General features: G+C 38.4%; 1 protein-coding gene across 8 annotated transcripts in view; it reads left to right on the top strand.

The window, feature by feature from the left end:
* The window catches only part of ESRRG (estrogen related receptor gamma), a 674199-nt gene extending 652453 nt beyond the window's left edge, over window positions 1–21746 (top strand). For all 8 annotated transcript variants that reach the window (XM_065938330.1, XM_065938333.1, XM_065938334.1 and 5 more), the window contains 2 exons: window positions 5105–5374; window positions 17849–21746. In XM_065938330.1, coding sequence (XP_065794402.1) covers window positions 5105–5374; window positions 17849–18093 — 515 coding nt within the window. In that variant the 3' untranslated portion in view covers window positions 18094–21746. The remainder of the gene's footprint in view (window positions 1–5104; window positions 5375–17848) is intronic.
* The last annotated feature ends 1060 nt before the right edge of the window (window positions 21747–22806 follow it).

Here is a 22806-nt window from a genome sequence, read left to right as displayed (position 1 = left end):
TTTAAATAAAATGCTGCCAGTAGCACCAAAAGGATATTCCAGCTTTTCAGTTTAACACGGGACTATTGGTAGCTGTTTGCCTTGAGCCCCAACTGAGTTCTAGTCCATGAAGTCCATCTCTGTGGGAAATAAAGAGAGAAAAGGTCTTATATATATATGTGTGTGTGTGTGTGTGTGTACACACATGCACGCATGCACACACACACACATAAACCTGAGACCTGTGTTTTGCAAATCATAGAAGAAATGATATGTCTGCTCCTATTTGAGAAGAGCAAGTGACTAAAAAAGAGAGTATCACTGACAAGGTTTATGGATCTGCATTTATTAATAACTAAGGCCAAATCTTCGTGCCATTGTTATGTCTTTTTCCTCTAGCTTTATTTCAACACTAGCTTCATTTCTATGAAAGATGAAGAATCTAGGTGATGCCGTGTTGCTCAGTCAGCTTCTCTCAAAACTCCACTTGTGGTCTCAGCGAGTTGTTATGTCATGATGATATACCTGTAATTTTAGCATGCTATGGTCTTCATTGAAATGTGTCCATTTTTGGTGGGACAGAGACACTATAGTTCAAAAACTGTGAGCAGAGAAATCAATGCCATGATTAAGTGATATTAGCAGACACCCCAAAGATGTAAAAGGCTTGCTCTGTTTCGAGGAAACAGCCAAGAAGAAAATGCCTAGCAGGGGTTAAACCCAAACGCCTTCACGGCAGCCTATTTCTGTCAACACTCTGTTCAGGAAATAAACATTTATGCTTTCTGAAATGAAAGTGTATTTTTGAAGACTAGCCGTCAGATATTTTTTGCCCTTCACACTTTCAAATGCTTAGCCTTTTTGGTAAGTTGACTGCAAAGTGCATCAGTTTGCCAGGCTAAAAATAAATAAATAAAGGTGCTTGACAAGGGCCCACAGCGCCACTGTCAACCTCCAAAGTTTCCAGTAGAAGAAAGCAAGAGACTTGGCACAAAACATGCTTTCTTCAGGCCTGTTACTTCAAGGGTACCTGCCTCTCGAGAAGCTTTTCAATCGTTCGAAATGATGTTATTCCCAGGTGTCATCTGGTTTATTTGGCGCACACTGTACTGCAGATAAACACGCTACTTAACTGTGGGTTAAGGTGGAGAGTCATTCTGCCTGCAGAATGCCTCAGATACATTAAGTTGCACTGACTCTAGGATGGAGATGATGAGAGATCGGAGTTGTCAGCAATATGCATGGGATGGACTGGAGCTGGGGAAGAAAAAATGTGCCATGGTATCAGTGTATTTTAAAAAGCTGTAATACAGCTGAACATTTAAAACTATAACCTGTCACACAGCGAAGATTAAGATGCCGGAATGTAGAAAACATGAAGTGCCCATGACACCACGGCAAAGCATGTTTTATTTCACTTGGCAAAGAGGTTTCTCGCCAAAGATAGCTAAAGGTTATAGATACTAAGGACCTCTAACTTGTAGTCCAATAGCTGTAAAACACCACTAAAGGCCCAGTAAAAGCACAAACAAATAGTTATTATTTGGAGGCAAGCCTGTATGCACCAATGGGGCAGTTGTATTTTGAGAAAATTCCGTAGACTCAGTTCATTAAAGTATGCATTTTCATTTAGCTCTTGGTCACTTAGTTTTTCTACTTTGCTCAGGACTACTGATAAAATTATCACCCCTGTGTCTTTATGAGTGTGAAATAGAACTAGCACTCCTAAAGGCCAGGAAGGAAATTTTTGAGGAATTGAAATATCGTCTCTGTTTTGGGTTCAGCCGTCTTAGTGCCCAAGTGAGCACAGCCAGCTTATAACGAGGCTGTTTAACTGTTATTCAAGCATTTGGGCAGGACAGTTCTTTGTGACAGCTTCCAGATTGCAGAGGTTTGGGAGGAAAGGGTTAAAATGTTAGGATCCAGCTATTTCTGGACCAAGAAGAGATAAAAGCCCAGACTTTATTTGTATTGTGTAGAGCATAGGTTGTCCTTTCCCCTTTGGTTTGGCAAAATTACACCTCCTCTGTCTGATCAACTTGAAATAGACTTGAGGCTCTTAAGCAGACCTTTTGTATTATATCTATCTTTATGTGCTCCCTGACCACCCCCCCCCCAAAAAAAAAGAGAACCTTTTCTTTACCCTTTTCCTTGTTTTTATTTCATTAAGAAGTAAAAGGCCAAGTTCGGTTCACACACACACACACACACGCACACACCCCTAGAAGGATCAAGTCGCAGGATCAACCTAAGAAAATGAAGTTTTATTGTTTTTGGCTTAATTAAACCCCCCAAGAAATGTGTGAAACATTGTCATGGCGGAAAAAAATTGTTCATTTGTAAATCACAGGGACAAAGGGGCCCCCATGCAACTTTAAAGTTTCCGTGCACGTAAATGTCGATAGCGTGCCTGCTCCATCATCAGCACTAAATTCACATTGATGCCTCTTTTCTTCTCCGTATTGATCCTTCCATGAGAACGTAGATTTGTATCTGTTAATTAATGCGTCCTGAAACAGCGTTTGTATTAATCAGGCAGATAAGAAAAATTGGATGCCTGCATCCTCCTGACAACCGTAAAAGTGCTGGCCCTGATAAAATCGTGGATGGACCTCAATAAAAAAGTTCCTCCTTCCACTCAATAAACTAATCATCCTGCTTTTAATTATTCGGCAGAAAGATGTGTGGAGATTGGAGAATGTGTAAATCTATTTACTAACAGCAGTGTCTGGACTGGAGAATAGGGCTGTCACGGGAAGGTGCTGCAGGCTATGCGCTCTGTCCATCTGCTGCTGCAGAAACCCTGGTTGGGAGCGTGAAAAGGAAAAAGGAAACGAAGGCGAATGGAAAATACCCATCTCCTTTTGCTCAGAACTTCCTAGACTATTTTTGCATCTGTTTTATTTACAAAAGAAATTCCTACTTAATTTCTCTTCTTAACTTAGGTATTTGAATTTGCAGGACATCTTTTCCTTGCAGTGGGGGATTGGAAAAAAGATCAATATTTGTTTGTTTGGTTTTTGGTTTATTTGTTGTAAAACATTCTCAACATGAAAAGGAAATGGAGACGCATCTACTCAGATTCGATCATTATTTTTCTCTTTGCAATCCCTGTTAAAAGTTGTTACATCTCTAATTCAAAGCGGGCGTTTATTCATGTAACTCTGTATTTCAGTGACAAAGAATAGAGAAAAAGGAAAAAGAGACATAGTCAGTCCAAAAGAAGACTAGTTAAGTAATATGTAAGCAACTTGATAAAAAAGAAAGTGAAATAAATGCTTTTTACATGGGCCTTAAGACCCCTTAAGAAAAGCTGGACTAATCCCTCTTGGTGATTTTATTAAACACTTGAAGTGAATGGTACCAAATGGCCACCACTAGTTTTCTCCAATGGGCCAGGAAATCGTTTCCTTTTCTTTATCATGCTATAGTTGCTACTATCACAGGAAATATGAATAATTTGTGATGAGTAAAAATGATTAAGAACAATAGCCAAAGGTAGGAGCCTAAGAAAGCTGAACAGCAGTGGGTATTTATGATTTGGGTAATAGGATCTAGAAAGGGAGTAATAACAGATTTTATAAGTTGCATTATTAATACTTTCTTCCTTCTGTGGAATTATTGGTGGCAGAATCTTAAATCACGGTAAATTGTCCTCAAAAATCATAAATATGGTTTGTCACCCTTGGAATTCCTGGGCGTAACCTTGGAAATGAAGGTGAAGTTTTAAGAAACTTTTTTTCTTAAGGCAAAAGTAAGCAACTGATCATCAGGTTATCTCCACTAAGACTTCCTTTTAGAGTCTGGATCTAATCCCTCTGAAATTTACATAGGTATCTTTACTCCTAAGTAGGTGTAATTGTCCTACTTCATCTTTCCCTCTTAAACCACATTTTCTTTTTAACTTTTTTTTAAAATTTGTGTTTTCTCAAGTTCAGAAGGGACTTTAAACATGTATGCAGGCCAGGTTTAGGATCGAAGCAGTCATCCAGGTATTTCAGATAAAAATAGTACATCATATAGCTACACTTATAGAATATGTATTTTAAAGTCGTGTTCTGCTGGGTTTTATTTTATATTTCTGCAAAACAGAAATTAAGGTAGAAGGAAATCATCTTGCTCAAGGTGAAACAGCCAGTCATTCAGTGGAACTGATACTGAAGTTTCGGATCTGTCTCTGCTCATACTTTGTCCATTGTACCTCGTGGCCCCCATGTTTAACTTTTTAAATGAGTGGATCCTAATATCAAGAATAAATTGTGGCTTCTCTTCTAGGTGAGGCTGCAAACTATTCCATCCTCTTTGAGACCAATAATCACCATTTTAAAAAGGAATTCATGCTAAATGTCAGTGGGGACAAAATATCCAATTAAGAAAGCTCTTTTGGGTGTAATCAAACTCAACACTCACTGTGCTTGTGACTATTACAGAGAAATGGTTCCAAGTTGCACTCTGTTGTTGGCCTAAATTGTTGTCCTTTATTGGGGGCTTCTGTATTTTGGTTTTTGTTTTTCTCTTTCATGTATTTATCAGGAGCAGTTTTTGGAGATGAGGTAGTTGATAGTTTAACTTCCTATCAAACTCTCAAGCTTAGGAAGAGTGACTCAGATGGTAAAAAATCTACCTGCAATGAAGGAGACCCAGGTTTGATCCCTGGGTGTGGAAGTTTCCCTGGAGAAGGGAATGGCTACCCACCCCAGTATTCTTGCCTGGAGAATTCCATGGACAGAGGACCCTGGCAGGCTATAGTCCATGGGGTCACAAAGAGCCAGACATGCCTGAGTGACTAACACTTCCTTCCATTTTACACATTCATAAAGACTACCACTAGAAATCGATTGTATTTCATGATTGCATGGTATTTTCAAGTGAAAGAAACAAAACTACCTATTATCTATTCCTGTCAGCTGTGTCTATAAAATATGGAGAAAACACCAACACGTTGAAGCTGGTTGGTGCCTTTTACTTTGCCATTGGCAAATGGGCAAGGGAAAGTTTAAGAGCAGCTAATCAGAGTCAGTGTAATTTTGAGCACCTATGCAGAAGCTGACTACCATATGAAACTAATGTTGCATTATGATATGATAGCTTTAAAGTAACTTGATCTGCCTATATTCCCCTGCAGGCTTCTCCACGCTGTCCCTGGCGGACCAGATGAGCCTTCTGCAAAGCGCTTGGATGGAAATCTTGATCCTTGGTGTCGTGTACCGATCTCTCTCCTTTGAGGATGAACTTGTCTATGCAGACGATTATATAATGGATGAAGACCAGTCCAAATTAGCAGGCCTTCTTGACCTAAATAATGCTATCCTGCAGCTGGTAAAAAAATACAAGAGCATGAAGCTGGAGAAAGAAGAATTTGTCACCCTCAAAGCGATAGCTCTCGCTAATTCAGGTTGGCATATTGACATGGTTCATTGTTATATTTCCTAATATGTCAGTTCTATGCCTTCACTTACCTTCTTCTTCAGGGATTTACTGGACCCAGCTGTAAATTCTGAGTCAGCCAAGTTATAATCCTTGTAGCTTCCTAGGGAAAAGTTAGAAGTAAAGAAAAGCCAACTTAAAGGGAATTATCTTTATTTTATTTGCTTATTAAAGGCTGTGTCCCTTTTACCACCAAATTGTTCATTGACACAAATCATGGCAAAGCAGAAGCAAAAGTGGCAGTGGTGTAAATGGACACTGAGGACAAAATTAGGTCCTTTGTCTTATTTACACAAGTGAAAATAAGTGTGAGTTACAAATGCGAATCATTCCCCTACCCTAGAATGCAAATTTTGTAATTGGAATAATATATACTGTGTTGCTTTTCATTCTGGTTATCAGAGAATACTGTTTTCTTCCCTTCTGGAATTCTCTATCAGTCGAATTCTGCGAAGGAGTATTTCCCTTAAAGGTATTACCTATGTAGTAAGGGTTAAGAATTATGAGAATAAACGGTCTTTACATGAGAACTGAAACGTGCTAAAATAGAGCGCAAACCCTGATAAGTAAAAATCGTTGGTGCTTTGTTGTTTTTGCCTTTGTGCCTCTCTGGATGCTTGATTGTGGTCTTAAGTCTCTCTCAGCATTTGCATAAAGTCCAGGATAGATCCCTCCTTAATGACGTGCTGATCTTTAGATACCTGCGTCAATAACACGCTCTGATGCTATGTACCATTGACAGTCACATCGTGCCCCTCCATCTGCTTTTGTTTTGACCCTATCTTTGAACTTTATCTTGGTTGCCGGCCAGTAGTTTTCCCTTTAATTACAAGAAGGAAACTGTCAATAAAATCTGTTAAATGGGATGCAATGAGTGGCTTGAATGGGCGGATGGCTATTTGTTCAAATTCTGCAGCATTCAAGGTATTGACAGTTTGTTTTCTGGGGCCATATGTGACGATCAATCTCAGGCTGGGCTCAGCCGCGCTGAAAAATGAAAAACCAGATTGCTTTTGCTTACTTGTGGATGACGACTTTGTGATTTGGCGCGGTCCTAGTGAGATGAGACCTTCTGCCCAAATTGCCCCCATGAGAGCCAGGGACGCGTGACTGTTTTTAGGAATAATTTTTAATTGATTTTGTAATTAACAGTTCATCCACAATATTGATGCATGAATCCTTGGACTGATAGGAGGGAAATTGTTTTCAACAATGAAGTTGTACTTTGCTATTTGTCTTCATAATGGAGTTTAGCATTTCACACTTTTAATTGCGAATGAACCCCTCTTCCTTAAAATACCATTCACTTCTCTCCTCCTCCCCTTGTGAAACTGTAAAATATGACTCTTTATGACACATGGCATCATCATCACAAACCCTGAAGAAACCCCTGCTGTCTGGAAGACCAAAGTGGGAGATGGGATAGAAATTTTCTAAGAATTTATTAGTTGGTATGGACTTCCCATTAGAGTATCTCTCATAATTGGATGAAAGATCCAGTGATGGTTTGAGAAGAATTTTTATTTGGAAATGGTATCATGGTTCTAATTTAAAACATTTACTTGGTTAATTATTTTTAAAATGCAGCCCAGTGTGTTATATATCTTTTGTGTCTCAAATTGCTTTTTGTGAATTATTAACTAATCATGAATGCTGTGCAATACTAAAACTTTATCATCAAAATTGCTAAAATTTTGTAATTTTAGGTATTAGTTGTATACTTTATGGCTATGGCTTATAATTTAAAATACCTGAATTAATTAGTAGCAGCATTTGTCACTGTTGTTTAGAAGTATAATCATTAATATTTTGATATATAGATGTTTGAATCCCACATTCTCTTCTGTGAGGGGAAGGAAGTGACCTACTTTTAAGCAATGAGTGGTGATTAGAAACTGTTTAAAGAACTAATCAGTTTATTTTTCATGTTTTAAACCAGAAATAGTCAACAAACCCTCTCTTCTAGAATAGCATTTAGTAGTATGCTACTTCTCCACATCACAAAATTCTCCTGTAAGTAATTTAACATTTTTCAGCTTCTTAATACCAAGAAAAATTAATAGAATCAGAGTCTGTGATGAAGGAGTGGTGATTAAGCACTATAAGGACTTTTTTAATGTCTCCATTGTACCACTTCTCCTCTGTTGTATAAATACAGCTTTCTCTCATCCATCCAGCCTGTAAGCCCTACTTTTTTAGCTTGGGATAAACCACTCAGAAAGTCATTTTGTTTGAGACTGCCAATATGATGCTATTTTATTCCATTTTTTAACCATTATTTGAAGGACAGCTATAAAGTTGTAGGTTCGATCTTGCTAGGAACTAGTGTTTCTTAAGCTGCCAAACACATCAATGTGAATATATTTTAATACTTCTCATATACTTCTCATAAACATACCAGAAAGCTTGTAAATTTTTCTTTTCATATTTAGATTAATATGATTTGATTTGATTAAGATTAATCAAATTTTCGATTAATGTAAAAGACTTTTTGTGGAGGAAAAAAATCTACTTTATTGTTATAATATCTCAGCATTCTCCTTCGGGCTGTCGGTGTTAACAACCATTGTCTCATTAATCTAAATTTCAGCTTATTTTAAACACCTGTCTTTATTCAATAATTATAAATGTTGTGCTTATGCTTGGGAAACAGGGAATTGGCTTCCTGATAATGGCTGTCATATTTTTTGTAGCTATGTTTCTGTCACATATGAGTTCAGGAATATTTATAACACCAGAAAGCCACTGAAAGTATATTCCCTGTCTTTAGGTACATAGCCAAAAATCCCAATGTATCATGAATGAATACTGTGATTAGGGCTTCCCTGGTGGCTCAGTAGTAAAGAATCTTGCTGTACCAATGCAGGAAGCACTGGTTCAGTCCCTGGGTTGGGAAGATCCCCTGGAGAAGGAAATGACAATCTACTCCAGTATTCTTGCCTGGGAAATCCCATGGACAGAGGACCCTGGCGGGCTACAGTCCATGGGGTCGCAAAGAGTCAGACAGGACTGAGCAACTAAACAGCAGCTACAATGCTGTGATTATGATATTCTAATATTTGAAAACCCTAAATAATTATTCCACTTATATTTGAAGGTAAGAAACTTAATAGGCTCATTTCAACCACATATTCTCTATTTTGGATAGAGAACAACAATCTCTTGAGAAATATTGCATCCCTGATACATCTTGTGAGACTGAATTTTAAAAGGAGAATCTAGGTCACAATTTCAACACTGACATTGTAAGGCCACAGCTCTCTGACACATTAACCAAGAGGTTTTGACTAATCTCTAGAATTCTTTCCATTTGGGGAATTCTATGATTCTAGAATTCATTTTATGTCTTCATGAGACATAAAGTGAGTAATATGGTAAGATAGTACTGTAAGCATTTTAGGTAAGAGTATAGCATATGATTCTATTCTCTCAACTGGTTCTTTTGATTCTTTTGTCTAAGATTTATTGAAAACTATTATCACTAGCCCCAAGGTAATATACTCACTTTTATGCAGTGCAAGATTAAAAGCAGTTTAAGATTAAGAGTTACTTTTAGTCCTATCAGTCTCTTTGCTTAAGTCACAAGGGCTTCAAGTTCCATAGCCACCCCTCACATCCCAACTATTGCCACTCCAGATGCACCCCCAACATAGAGCAATTTTAACCCTGGGCTGTTTGAAAATAAACAGAATCTACATGTTCAAGTTGAGTTTTCTTTTTACTTATACACAGTACTCCAAGAGTGTGCGTGTATGCAAGGTCAGTTGTGTCTGACTCTGCAACACCCATGACTGTAGCTTGCCAGGCTCTTCTGTCCATGTGATTTTCCCAGCAAGACTATTATAGTGGGTTACCATTGCCTTCTCCAGGGGATCTTCCTGACCCAGGGATCAAACCTGCATCTCCTGTATTGCAGGTGAATTCTCTACCACTGTGCCATCTGGGAATCCCATTTTGGATTAATAACATCAAATTGATATCAAGCTGCAAATGATATTTTGGTCATCAATTTTAAATCATAAGTGATTATCCTCATCTCATGACAATACTTTGTTCTCAAATACAAATGGTGTATGTACAGAATGTGGTGTAATTTCAGGGATTAAAAAGTTGATGGTTTCTATTGGAGACTGGAATGGGGGCCATATTTAATCAGTGTATATGGAACCTCATACAAGTTTAGTGTTTCTCAATCTTATTTTCCATGATCACTCTTCTCGTTCAGTCGCTCAGTCATGTCTGACTCTTTGTGAACCATGGACTACAGCGTACCAGACTTCTCTGTCCTTCACTATCTCCTGGAGTTTGTTCAATCTCATGTCCATTGAGTCAGTGATGCCATCCAACCATCTCATCCTTTATCGCCCCCTTCTCCTGCCCTCAATCTTTCCTAGCATCATGGTCTTTTCCATGTCTTTTCTGAGTTGGCTCTTTGCATCAGGTGGCCAAAGTATTGGAGTTTCAACTTTAGCATCAGTCCTTCCAGTGAATATTCAGGATTGATTTCCTTTAGGCTTGACTGATTTGATGTCCTTACTTTCAAGGGACTCTCAGAAGTCTTCTCCAGCACCACACACTCTTCTTAGGGTAGGCTGTTTAGATATGTTTTCCCTAATAGGTCCCCAGTGAAGTATTATTACAAATACTCTATATAATCTATTTAAGTACTATGTATGTATGCATTTTACCTAAAAGGAGAGATTTTTTTCCCCTACTCTCCAATTTCAGATTTTACCTCCTTTAAGAATGCATGGCTGCTTCTCTGTAAAATCAGGCAGATGAATTAAATAGCATCTTATTTCTCCTAGCTGGTCTAAAATTTTAACTCTCAGTTACTTTTAAAAGAGAATAATGACTTTGGTCTTAGATTTCATGTGTGGTGTGCATATTTGTGTTGGAGTTTATAATAGAGAAACATTAACATCTTCACAAATCAGAGCAACTAGTAAAGGAGTAACAACAGCTCTTCAACTCTTTTGTTATCTACTGGGTCCTCGAACAGTTTTACTGAAATTTTAATGGAGTTTGCTGATTTGATACACAGGAGACAGTTTTAGCTAATGGACAAGAGATTATCCATTTTTAGTATCTTTTTGTAGACATTTCTATTTTAGTTTTGAGCCTCTGCCAGGAAATCTTTTTAGATTTCTATAACCTGCCTGTTTGGGTAGACATCTCCAGTATTGTTTTATGGATAACAGAAGCAAGCTGATAAAAGACGTGAGACTACTTGAAGACAGAGGGTTGGATCCTGGGTCCCTTGCTATCAATAAGCTGTTTGTTTCACAGGCAAGTCTATCCCACGTCTTTAAAATGGTCAGTGAGTAAGACACTACCCGTGCAGTTTCAGATCTGCCAGCCTCAATTGATATTTTAAGTTTCGTTTTGAATTTTGTCCCCAGTTCCTTTATCTTGGACTTCCCAGGTGGCTCAGTGGTAAAAAAAATAAAATAAAATAAAATCCACCTGTAATGCAAGAGATGTAGGTTTAATCCCTGGGTTGGGAAGATCCCCTGGAGGAGGTAACAGCAACCCTACTGCAGTATTCTTGCCTGGGAAATCCCATGGACAGAGGAGCTTGGCAGGCTATTGTACATGGGGTCACAAAGAGTTGGACTCTACTGAGCACATGTGCTTGCTTACGCTTTCTTTATCTTCTTACTGTCTTTGTGGAGTTATAGTATAAAACTACTCAGGAGAGTTACAAAGGCAATTGGTGCCAAAATGTTTACCAGATTTTGTAAGAAATTAATATGGGTAGGTCTTTTGTGGCACATAGAAATTTATTCTCAACTCTTACCCAGACAAAACCATAATTAATATTATCACACAAATAAAAAGTCAAACTTAATGCCTTTCCATCTCTTATACTTCTTTTTAACTTTTACTCAAATCTGCCATCATTCTTTGGATTATTTTATTTCTGAAGATATATTAGGAAAGTAGATTATTTTTTAATTTAATGCAACCCTTATTTGCTTATTGTGATCTTTCAAAATCCTATGTAAAAAATAAAGCTGGTTCTTGAATGTTTCTTATCATGCTCAGTGATCACTGCTGTGTGTTCAGTCATGCCCAAATCTTTGCAACCCTATGAACGGTAGCTCTCCAGGCTCCTCTGTCCATGGGATTTTCCCAGCAAGAATGCTGGAGTGGGTTGCCATATCCTCCTCCAGGGGATCTTCTCCACCCAGGGATCAAATCTAGATCTCTAGTTCGATTGGAGTTGGCATTTGCGGTTGCATTCTTGACCACTGACCCTCATTATTAGTAATCTACTTTATATACAGTAGTGTGTATGTGTCAACCCCAATCTCCTCAGAGTTATTTTTATGTCCAGTGTTAGAATTGCAACTTCTCTGGGTTAGAAAAGACCTACAAGGTGTTATGATCCAACCCCCTACTAGATATGTGTGCAGCTTCCTTGCTGTTTCTGCCAACTGTTTCTGTAGTCTTGATGGGAATTCCGCTCAACTCACTACTTTCTAGAAAGGACATTTTCATCAAGTTTCTCCCTCCCTCTCTCTAGGTCTCTCACCATTTTAATTTAAAACACAGACTAACACACACTTACACATAAAACCGAATATGTGACTTAAAAGTGTATCGACAGTGTAAATCACTCAGTTGTGTCTAACTCTTTTGGACTCTATAGATTCAAGCCTGCCAGGCTGCTCTGTCCATGGGATTCTCCAAGTAAGAATACGGGAGTGGGTTGCTGTTCCCTACTCCAGGGGATCTTCCCGACATGGGGCTTGAACCCATGTCTCCATCATCTCCTGCTCTGCAGGAGGTTTCTTTACCACTGAGCCACCAAGGAAGCTCCGGTGGCTTTAAACCACACGTATTTATTGTCCTGCAGTTTTGGAGGTCAGAAGGCCTGGTCAACTTCACCAGGTTAACAGCAAGGTGTGAACAGGGCCACATTGCCTCTGGAAACTCTGCAGGACAATCTGGTTCCTGGCCTTCTACAGCTTCTACTGTGGTGTTCCTCACAGTCCTTGGCTCGTGGTTCCTTCCACCATCTTCAGAGCCATTCCTGTACCATTTTGCTTCAGTGGTGACATTGCCTTTTCTTTTCCCCCTCCCTCTTAAAAGGACACTTGATTGCATTGAATGCCCATGGATAATCTAGGATACTGTCATATATCAAAGTCCCTTTTTCCATACAGGGTAACATTCAGGTTGTAGAGATGGACTATCTGGGTATCTTTGGGACCATTTTGATACCTACCACAATGAACAAGGTCAAGTCGTGTCTGTCCCAATCTCAATCCCCTCCCTTTCCATGAAAGTAACCACTCTCCTTTCAACTTTTACAGTCCTCACTTCCTAATGTTTTATAATGGCTTTGTTGCTGAATGTGTGTCCCCAGACTTGATAATTTAGTCTTGCCCTTTAAAAAACATTATCTTCTCCTTATGAATCTGTGAAGTCTCTTTCCATATAAAATTTATTCTTTCATTTTCACATTCTTAGAGTTTGTCTCTTGCAAAAGCCAAGACATTTGCCCTGCAGAGTTCCCCACAGTGCGAACTTTGCAGTTTACACCCTGTAGAGGCCCCTCATCGTGTTTCTCTGGCCTTGGCATCTTGTGCAAACCCATGACAGGATCCAAACAGCATAATCAGATTCAGTTTCTAGACCTCTAGGTGGCATGCTGTTCTTGGGCAGACACATGACATCTGGCTGTCTCACTTTTTTGTGTGATGTTGGCAGCCTTTGGTGAAGCAAGGGAAAGTGTTAGACCCTCAGTCGCACCCAACTCTTTATGACCCCATGGACTGTAGCCCGCCAGGCTCCTCTGTCCATGGGATTCTCCAGGTAGGAATGCTGGAGTGGGTAGCCCTTCCCTTCTCCAGTCGATCTGCCCAACCCAGGGACCAAACATGGGTCTCCTGCATGCAGGCGGATTGTTTACCGTCTGAGCCACCAGGGACCCCAGCAGTCGTAGGAACTCATTCCTTAAATCCATGGTGATTTTTACTGTAACCTTTCTTTTTTCATTCTGTAGCAGGGATAGTTTTACAAAGAGTTTCTTTCTCTTGCTTGGTTACCAGTGTCACAGAGTGAATGTGGAAAAAAAGCATAAATGCTTGATTATTTCTACTTAAAATTTTCAGGTTTTCAAGATAAGGAATCAGCACTCTTATCTTTTTAAAATGTCATTATAAAAACATGTATTTAAACAGATTCAATGGATTTCAATCAGTTGCAATTATAATTCTTTTCAAATTGTCCCACTAAGGTCAGTGGGAGCCTCTTCAGGTCAGTGTATGGAATCTTTTTTGAATGACTTAGTAGTTGTAGATACTCTCCTTCCTAGTTGTCATGACAAGGTGATCTATATGTGTGTGTGTGTGCTAAGTCACTTCAGTCGTGTCCGACTCTTTGCAACCTTATGGACTGTAGCCCACCAGGCTCCTCTGTGCATGGGATTCTCCAGGCAAGAATACTGGAGTGGGTTGCCATGCCCGCCTCCAGGCGATCTTCCCAACCCAGGGATCAAACTCACGTCTCCTATGTCTCCTGAATTGGCAGGTGGGTTCTTTACTACTTACACTACCTGGGAAGCCCAAGGTGTTCCGTATTCATCCTTAATATTTCCTGGCTGGGACTCGGAATCTGATTACAGCTTGGGTGCCAGTTGGTACCAGTTACTACGTTCCTAGGTTGGCCATCCTTCCTGAATCTTTTTGGTGGACAGAGCTAGGAGCACAGACACAGACACACACACACACTATAATTCTGACTGTGTGTGTGTGTGTTGTGTGTGTTTTGGATATCTTGTCACTTTGTGTTTTTGGTTAAGTGTTGTCTGTGGTTTTTAGTTTTGCCGTCTAGTTGCTCTGTTCTGTTATGTGCAGATTTGGAGAGACTGAAAGTGTTTGGTGCCACAACTACCAACTTCCTGGGATACAGTTTACTGATTTTTAATCAAAGCTTTATAATTGACACCTTTTTGAAAACTTTTAAGTCTAACTGGGTTAAACACGAGTCATTTTGCCATGGTGGGCAACACAGTTTCTTCAATATCTCAGCTGGTTAACTAAGACCACTTCATTAGACTCCTTATAATCATATATAAAAATTTGGAGACACAAATTTGCTTTTAGAAAGTAGGCTTTTGCTCACTTCTCTTTTTCATCATACATTTCATTGCTTCGGTGATTAGAGAGAGAATCACATTGGCTGAGCCCTTACTGCCCCTCTTCATGTAGGCAGCTTACAAACTAAAGAAAATCAACACCTGTGTTCCACGGAAAAGGTGGCTGAGTATCCGTTTCTAATGTGTATCAGGCTTGACTCTGAATATGCTTCGCCTGTGTCTAATATTCAGTTCCATCCTCAATATAAGATTTGGCATCATTGAGAAAATATTGCCAAAAATGAGCTACAAATCCTGAAGACAGTTTCCAAATAGAGCGTGGGCATTTGGCTGTACCTAATACCGCAGTAATGGATAATTTTGCCATTGAGAAGGACAGTGTTCTGTTCCAGATAAGATGTAAAAATAAAAATCTTCTTTTGTCTTGGCTCTAAGTCTCAATGGATTTTGCAGCTCTTAGTATAAGGATATTTAGCTGTCTTCCCAAAGTAAATGATCTGAGTTAGATATGGCCCTTTACAGTCCCCCTTCATGAGGGAAAATACTGGAATTTAACAAAAGGTTTCTATTTTATTATTAGATGTTGGAACTTAAAATATGTGTGAGGCTATATATATCATTTGAACTCTGGTTGTCTTTTGGAATCTTGATTATTTTAGAATACCATTTGTCTTATTGTCTATTTGACTGATTCTCAACTCTGACTTGACCATAGAATCACCTAGATTTTTAAAAATACTAATGTCCTGCATGCTGCTCCAGTCTTCTTATTTAATGGGTCTGGGCTTGGACCCAGAAATCCTACATTTATTTATTCTTAGCAGCTCATTCTATGCTTTTAATGCTCAGCTTTGCCCTGTCTGATTAGTTCATAAACTTATGGTTTCCATTATTAAGTTTAGTTGGTCCCCATTAGCGCAAATACTGGTTCAATTTCCTTTAAAACATAAAGTTAAAAAAAAAAAAAGTACCAACAACCAAATTAAATAATTACATAAAGTAATACCAGTTCTATTGAGCTTGGCATAAATGTATAAATTTAGCCCCAAGAATAAAACAGAGATTAAACCCACGGAGCCAGAACTTGAACTAGGATCCCTAATGGAGATTAATATTTTCTTCAGCAGTCTGCCAGCTGAATCATGGTCTAATTAAATAGTTCAGATTTAGTGAGTTTGCATTTAAAATATTAGCAGATCCGAGAATGGGTTAAGCTAAAATGAGTTAGAATCTTTTCTGTAAATGGGAAGTTAAATTATCATAGTAATTTGATTAAATCATTTTTAAATCTCTCAAGCTAAATCACCGCCTTTAAAGAATAGTTTGAAGTCTTAATTGCTGTTTGTGAGCATATCTCTCTGCTATTTGTCCTCGCCTCATTTCCTGTGACATTCTATAATATATTTCCTGCTGAGCAAGAGCAGTGGGGAAGGCAAGACTTGGGGTGGGGGCCAGCTGACCATATAGCTGACTTCAAGCATTTAAAGATCTGACATGTTGAAGAAGACAATGTATCAATGTATCCTGTGTGGTTTCAGTAGTTAGAACCAGGACCAAAGGATGGAAGTTAGAGGCAGATTTGGGAAAATACGAAGAAGACATTTCTAACAATTAGTTCTGTTCCTTGTTAAGTAGAAAGCTGTCCATGCAACTGGCAATATCATTGTTAGAAATGTTGTAGACAAGACTTGTGATGAAGATGGAAAGTTGAGTGAGATGAGCTTAGAGGACAATTTCAACTCTTATTTTTTTTAAAGGAAATGTCATGTCCCATGTTATAAATTCTGGCAATATACTTTGATTCAAAGACACCTGAGTTTAATCCTACTCTGACACTTACTAGCGCTGCCACCTGCCTCACAGGCCTGTTGGAAGATGGATGAGTTAAAGTTCATAAAGTGCTTATCAGAGGCCACACCCAAAAGCAAGTATTTAAGAAATGGTTTAGTTATTATATTTTTCTGCTTTTTTTCATTTTTTCAAGTTTTTAAATTTTTTGGCTGGGTCTTGCAGCATGTGGGATCTTAGTTCCCTGATTGAGGATCAAAGCCTTGTCCCCTGCATTGGGAGAATGGAGTCTTAATCACTAGACCGAGAGGGAGGTCCCCTAAAACTCTTTTAAAGAAATCTATTGTTAACAATAGTCAATGCATCAATGATGTGATGAAACAATTTTAAAATGGCAATGGAAAAATCAAAACAAAACAGTAAAGAAAATACCTAGAAGTTTTAAAAGCATTTACTGGTTATAGCCCTCAGTCTTTTAATTACCTTGCCGTAATTCTTTTTCATCATATGTTTAGCTACTTGATTTTAAATTACATTTCCTCTCTCTTTTTGGGCATGTGATCTGATATTTGAATTATATGAAAGATTAGGCTAACTACATATATCTCAGAGCTCTGCATTCTCAGAGAACTAGAATTATTAAACATGAAGAACCCCCCAAAGACTCCATTATGTGTAATTAACAGATAAACTGTCATCAGAATCAATAAAACGTGCTAAATGATTCAAACTTGTATATAATTAAGTGTCTGTTTTAGAGCTAGAGCTGTAACTTTTATTTTTTCCTTCACATCTCACATTTCTCGCAAGAGTAATTGTGGCAACCCTGTTAACCCTTTGCTTGCTTGATTGAATTAGATTTTTAAATTAGTCACTTACGGGCAAAGTTCACCTTCACAAATGTGAAAAGTATTTCAGAATTCATTAAAAGACTTCATGTGTTTTTCTGTAGAGAAGCAGCCTAGGTAAGGATGCCTTAATGAACTGTTAAGAGAACACTAAAAATTCTGGAAAGATGAGCAGTTTATTATGATTTGTGTATAGTTTACAATGGAACATAGTATTAGGTTCAATGTATTTTCATGGATTTCTTACAGTTTTGGTTATCAACTTCTTTTTTCCCTTTTGGGAAATACGGGCTTTTTGAGCACAAGATCTGATTTTAGACAACATTACCTCCATGGCACTTAGGATGATTTTTTAACAGATGGCCTTTTATAATTGTTGAATGAATGAATAAATATATGAATGAAATAATGAATAAAACAGCCAAGACTATATTCTATGAAAGGCTTCTCTTGCTCAGTTTCCAGAAGGAAAAACCCACATGTTTGAAATAAATGGATTTTTGTAGTAATTCCCACGTCCTAAGTCAGCATTGGAAATTATCTATTGCAGTGAAATTTAGAAAAATAAAATGGAGATTTTGGAAGCCCCCGTGCAATTCACAGCATAGAGAAGTTCAAGAATAAGACTTAAGTTTCACAATTTGAATTGCCGTGTTTTTTTATTATTGTTAACATTGTTATTCTTCTTTGCTTGTAGACTCCATGCACATAGAAGATGTCGAAGCTGTTCAGAAGCTTCAGGATGTCTTACATGAGGCCCTGCAGGATTATGAGGCCGGCCAGCACATGGAAGACCCTCGCAGGGCTGGCAAGATGCTGATGACGCTGCCGCTCCTGAGGCAGACCTCCACCAAGGCCGTGCAGCATTTCTACAACATCAAACTGGAAGGCAAAGTCCCCATGCACAAACTTTTTTTGGAAATGCTGGAGGCCAAGGTCTGACTAAAGGCTTCCCGGGGCCATCCTATCCTGCACGCTGAAAAAGGGAAAATAAACCCAAGAGTGATGTCAAAGAAACTTAAGAGTTTAGTTCACAACGTCAAAAATCAACAAAGACTGCACTGATGATTTAGCAGCAAGACTATGAAGCAGCTTTCAGATTTCTCCGTATCTTCCTGATGAGTTTCTTCCTACCTTGATCTCATCTTTTCTCCATATCTTTTCTCGCTTTCCTTTCCTCATTATTTTTTTCCTCCCTCCCTGGTCTTCCTCTCCTTCCTTCCTTCCTTCCTTCCTACCTTCCTTCCTTCTCCTGTATCCCTTGTCCGTCCTGTCTTATGCTTCCACTTTCTTTTAAACTTTAACATCTCTAGTCGTAAGAACATTCTCCTTCCTTTCTCTTTCCCTCCCTCCCTTCTTCTGTCTTTCTTTTCTCCCTTCCTTCCTTTTTTCCTCCTTTTTTTCCTTCTTTCCTTCATTCCTTCTGCTGCTGAACTTTTAAAAGAGGTCTCTAATTGGAGAGCTATGGAAGCCAGCCCTGCCAAAGGATGGAGATCCATAATATGGATACCAGTGAACTTCTTGTGAACCGTAACGTCCCCAATGACTAAGGAATCAAAGAGACAGCATCACCGTTCCTAAAAGTACAGTGCAACACACACGAATTGACTGAGTGCAGTATTAGATTCCACGGGAGCAGCCTCTAATTAGATGACTTAAGCAACGTTACATCGGCTGCTTCTTATCATTGCTTTTCCATCTAAATCAGTTACAGCCATTTGATTCCTTAATTGTTTTTTCAAGTCTTCCAGGTATTTGTTAGTTTAGCTACTATGTAACTTTTTCAGGGAATAGTTTAAGCTTTATTCATTCATGCAATACTAAAGAGAAATAAGAATACTGCAATTTTGTGCTGGCTTTGAACAATTATGAACAATAATGAAGGACAAATGAATCCTGAAGGAAGATTTTTAAAAAAAATGTTTCATTTTCTTCTTACAAATGGAGATTTTTTTGTACCAGCTTTACCACTTTTCAGCCATTTGTTAATATGGGAATTTAACTTACTCAAGCAATAGTTGAAAGGAAGGTGCATACTATCACGGATGCAATTTATGTTGTGTGCCAGTCTGGTCCCAAACATCAGTTTCTTAACTTGAGCTCCAGTTTACCTAAATGTTCACTTGACACAAAGGATTAGATTACACCTGCAGTGACTCCGAGTGGTCACTGCACATGGAATACAGATCCGTAGAGTGATCAGGAGTGCACCTCTCTCCCTGGGAGGTCCATTGCCATAGGATTTCTAGCTGCCACGGTGGTTAGAAATGAAATACTTTGCCTGTTTGCAAAGTTACAGACTTTATCCCTAAAGGAGCTGTGAGCCAGTATTCACTTAAGAGGCAATAAGGCAAATGCCAGGATTTGGAAAAAAAAAAAATCATCAAAGACAGCAGACGCCTGACCAAATTCTAAAACCCAATCTCTATGAGTTGATTCATTTAGGAATGTTTGTTAAAATTAATCTGCAGTTTTTACCAAGAGCTAAGCCAATCTATGTGCTTTTCAACCAGTATTGTCACAGCAAGAAAGTCAGTCAGGTTCCAGACTGTTAAGAGGTGTAATCTAATGAAGAAATCAATTAGATGCCCCCGAAATCTACAATCGCTGAATAACCAATAAACAGTAACCTCCATCAAATGCTATACCAATGGACCAGTGTTAGTAGCTGCTCCCTGTATTATGTGAACAGTCTTATTCTATGTACACAGATGTAATTAAAATTGTAATCCTAACAAACAAAAGAAATGTAGTTCAGCTTTTCAATGTTTCATGTTTGCTGTGCTTTTCTGAATTTTATGTTGCATTCAAAGACTGTTGTCTTGTTCTTCTTGTGGTGTTTGGATTCTTGTGGTGTGTGCTTTTAGACACAGGGTAGAATTAGAGACAATATTGGATGTACAATTCCTCAGGAGACTACAGTAGTATATTCTATTCCTTACCATTAATAAGGTTCTTCCTAATAATAATTAAGAGATTGAAACTCCAAACAAGTATTCATTACAAACAGATACACGTCAGAATCATGATAATATTTTCAAAACAAGGAATAATTTCTCTAATGGTTTATTATAGAATACCAATGTATAGCTTAGAAATAAAACTTTGAATATTTCAAGAATATAGATAAGTCTAATTTTTAAACGCTGTATATATGGCTTTCACTCAATCATCTCTCAGATGTTGTTATTAACTCGCTCTGTGTTGTTGCAAAACTTTTTTGGTGCGGACACGTTTCCAAAACTATTGCTACTTTGTGTGCTTTAAACAAAATACCTTGGGTTGATGTTTCATCAGCCCAGTGCTAGGAATACTGTGTATCTATCATTAGCTATATGGGACTATATCGTAGATTGTGGTTTCTCAGTAGAGAAGTGACTGTAGTGTGATTCTAGATAAATCATCATTAGCAATTCATTCAGATGGTCAATAACTTGAAATTTATAGCTGTGATAGGAGTTCAGAAATTGGCACATCCCTTGACAAAATAACAATGGAAAATACAACTCCTGGGAAAAAAGGTGCTGATTCTATAAGACTATTTATATATGTAAGTGTTTAAAAAGATTATTTTCCAGAAAGTTTGTGCAGGGTTTAAGTTACTACTATTCAACCACACTATCTATATAAATAAAATATATACAATATATACATTGTTTTCACTGTATCACATTAAAGTACTTGGGCTTCAGAAGTAAAAGCCAACCAACTGAAAACACGAGAGGGAGAAATGTAAAAAGAATGAAGGACAATTTTTAGTTTTCAGTTCAATTGACTCTCCGCATTACAAAAGAACAAGTATCTCACAAATAGGAAACACAACTAAAATTTAGATCTAAAAGAATTGCACGGGCTTTAGGGTAAACGCTTCATCTTAAACCTCGCTGGAGGTAAGTTTTTTCAAGTTTCAAGCAAGACCATTTACTTAATGTGAAGTACTGGAAAGTTCTCAAGGTGTATGTTTTAGCCATATAATTTTAATTTTCCTTTCGCTTCTTTTAGGTTGGTTCTTATTTAAGCAATATGATTGTGTGACTATCTGTAGTTACACTTGTGTTTCAATCAGATCAGATTGTTGTATTTATTCCACTATTTTGCATTTAAATGATAACATAAAAGATATAAAAAATTTAAAACTGCTATTTTTCTTATAGAAGAGAAAATGAGTGTTGGTGATTGTATTTTAATTATTTAAGCGTCTCTGTTTACCTGCCTAGGAAAACATTTTATGGCAGTCTTATGTGCAAAGATCGTAAAAGGACAAAAAAATTTAAACTGCTTATAATAATCCAGGAGTTGCATTATAGCCAGTAGTAAAAAGAATAATAATAATAATAAAACCTTGTCTATAGCTGTAGATGGGCTTCACATCTGTAAAGCAATCAATTGTATATTTTTGTGATGTGTACCATACTGTGTGCTCCAACAAATGTCCATTTGTGTAAATGTATTTATTTTATATTGTATATATTGTTAAATGCAAAAAGGAGATATGATTCTGTAACTCCAATCAGTTCAGATGTGTAACTCAAATTATTATGCCTTTCAGGATGACGGTAGAGCAATATTAAACATGCTTCCACTTTTGATTGCTCTTTCGTATGGTGTTTTCTTTTTTCCCCTCCCCCCACTTAAGAACCAAATCAATAAAACACTGCCCTTTGTGGCTTTCCTTCAGAGAACATCTCTGAGTTACCTGTTCCCTAAAAATAAGGTACGAGGTTAAAGAAGAGCTATATAAAGGCTTGTCAGAATGAATTCTAGGGTGCCAAGAGACATTTTGCATATTTAAGAGTATGCAAAGTGTCTCAAGCACATTAGAATTCATTCTGACAAGCCTTTATATAGCTCTTATTTAATCTTAAAGCGTCTCACATCATCCTACTTTACTCCAAATCATCGCCTCTATGTCAATGTCATAACAGAAAACTTTCCCCCTATTTTAAGATCCTATTAAAACCTGCTAGAGATAACCTATTATTTCCCTCCACCCACAATTAAATCAGGTGCCGGCTCTGAGCTTGGCAGCCAGCGAGCTGCTGGGTCCGTGGAGCAGCGCCAGGCAGAGGGGCCAGCAGGATTTCCCGAGGGGACATCAGTTGCAGAGCTTCTAGAACGGTGAGGCTGCGGTTGGGGAGCTGTCCTGGAATTCAGGGGGGTCACACAGCACTGCTGACTGCAGTGGGTCCTGCTTAGCTCTTTCTTCCAGAGAGGTGCGGGCCCTTACTGCTCAGCGTCCGCTGTTCGTCCACCAGCCCCTCCTGGCACCCTCTCCGAGGTGCTAATCCCTGCTTCCTTGGCTTCTCGGCTTATCTGGATGGCCTCCTGTCACTGCTTGCCCACCGTGTTTCTCACCTTTCCGAGGTGGCCGGTGCTCTAGAGAAACAAGCTGATAACACCACATCGAATTTAGGGGCGCACGATTGCCTATATCTCTAAGGTACACGAGCTGGCCACAGGATTCAGACTTGTCTTTTCCTGTTTGAATGTCTTTTGAGTGGCGATAGCCCAGGGTTGTGTGTGACATGTTCTACTCTGGACAATTTCAAAATATTTGGGTAAAACTGAGACCCTGCAAGAGACAAACCTAAGAAGGGAAATTATGCATATAATTCTTTCCAATAGGTCCCCATTTCAAAGTATATGTTTCACACA

This window comes from Muntiacus reevesi, chromosome 5 (genome assembly GCF_963930625.1).
Source record: "Muntiacus reevesi chromosome 5, mMunRee1.1, whole genome shotgun sequence".
Classification (NCBI taxonomy): domain Eukaryota; kingdom Metazoa; phylum Chordata; class Mammalia; order Artiodactyla; family Cervidae; genus Muntiacus; species Muntiacus reevesi.
The sequence above is the reverse complement of the archived record's forward strand: the minus strand, read 5'-3'. Positions and strand labels throughout refer to the sequence as shown.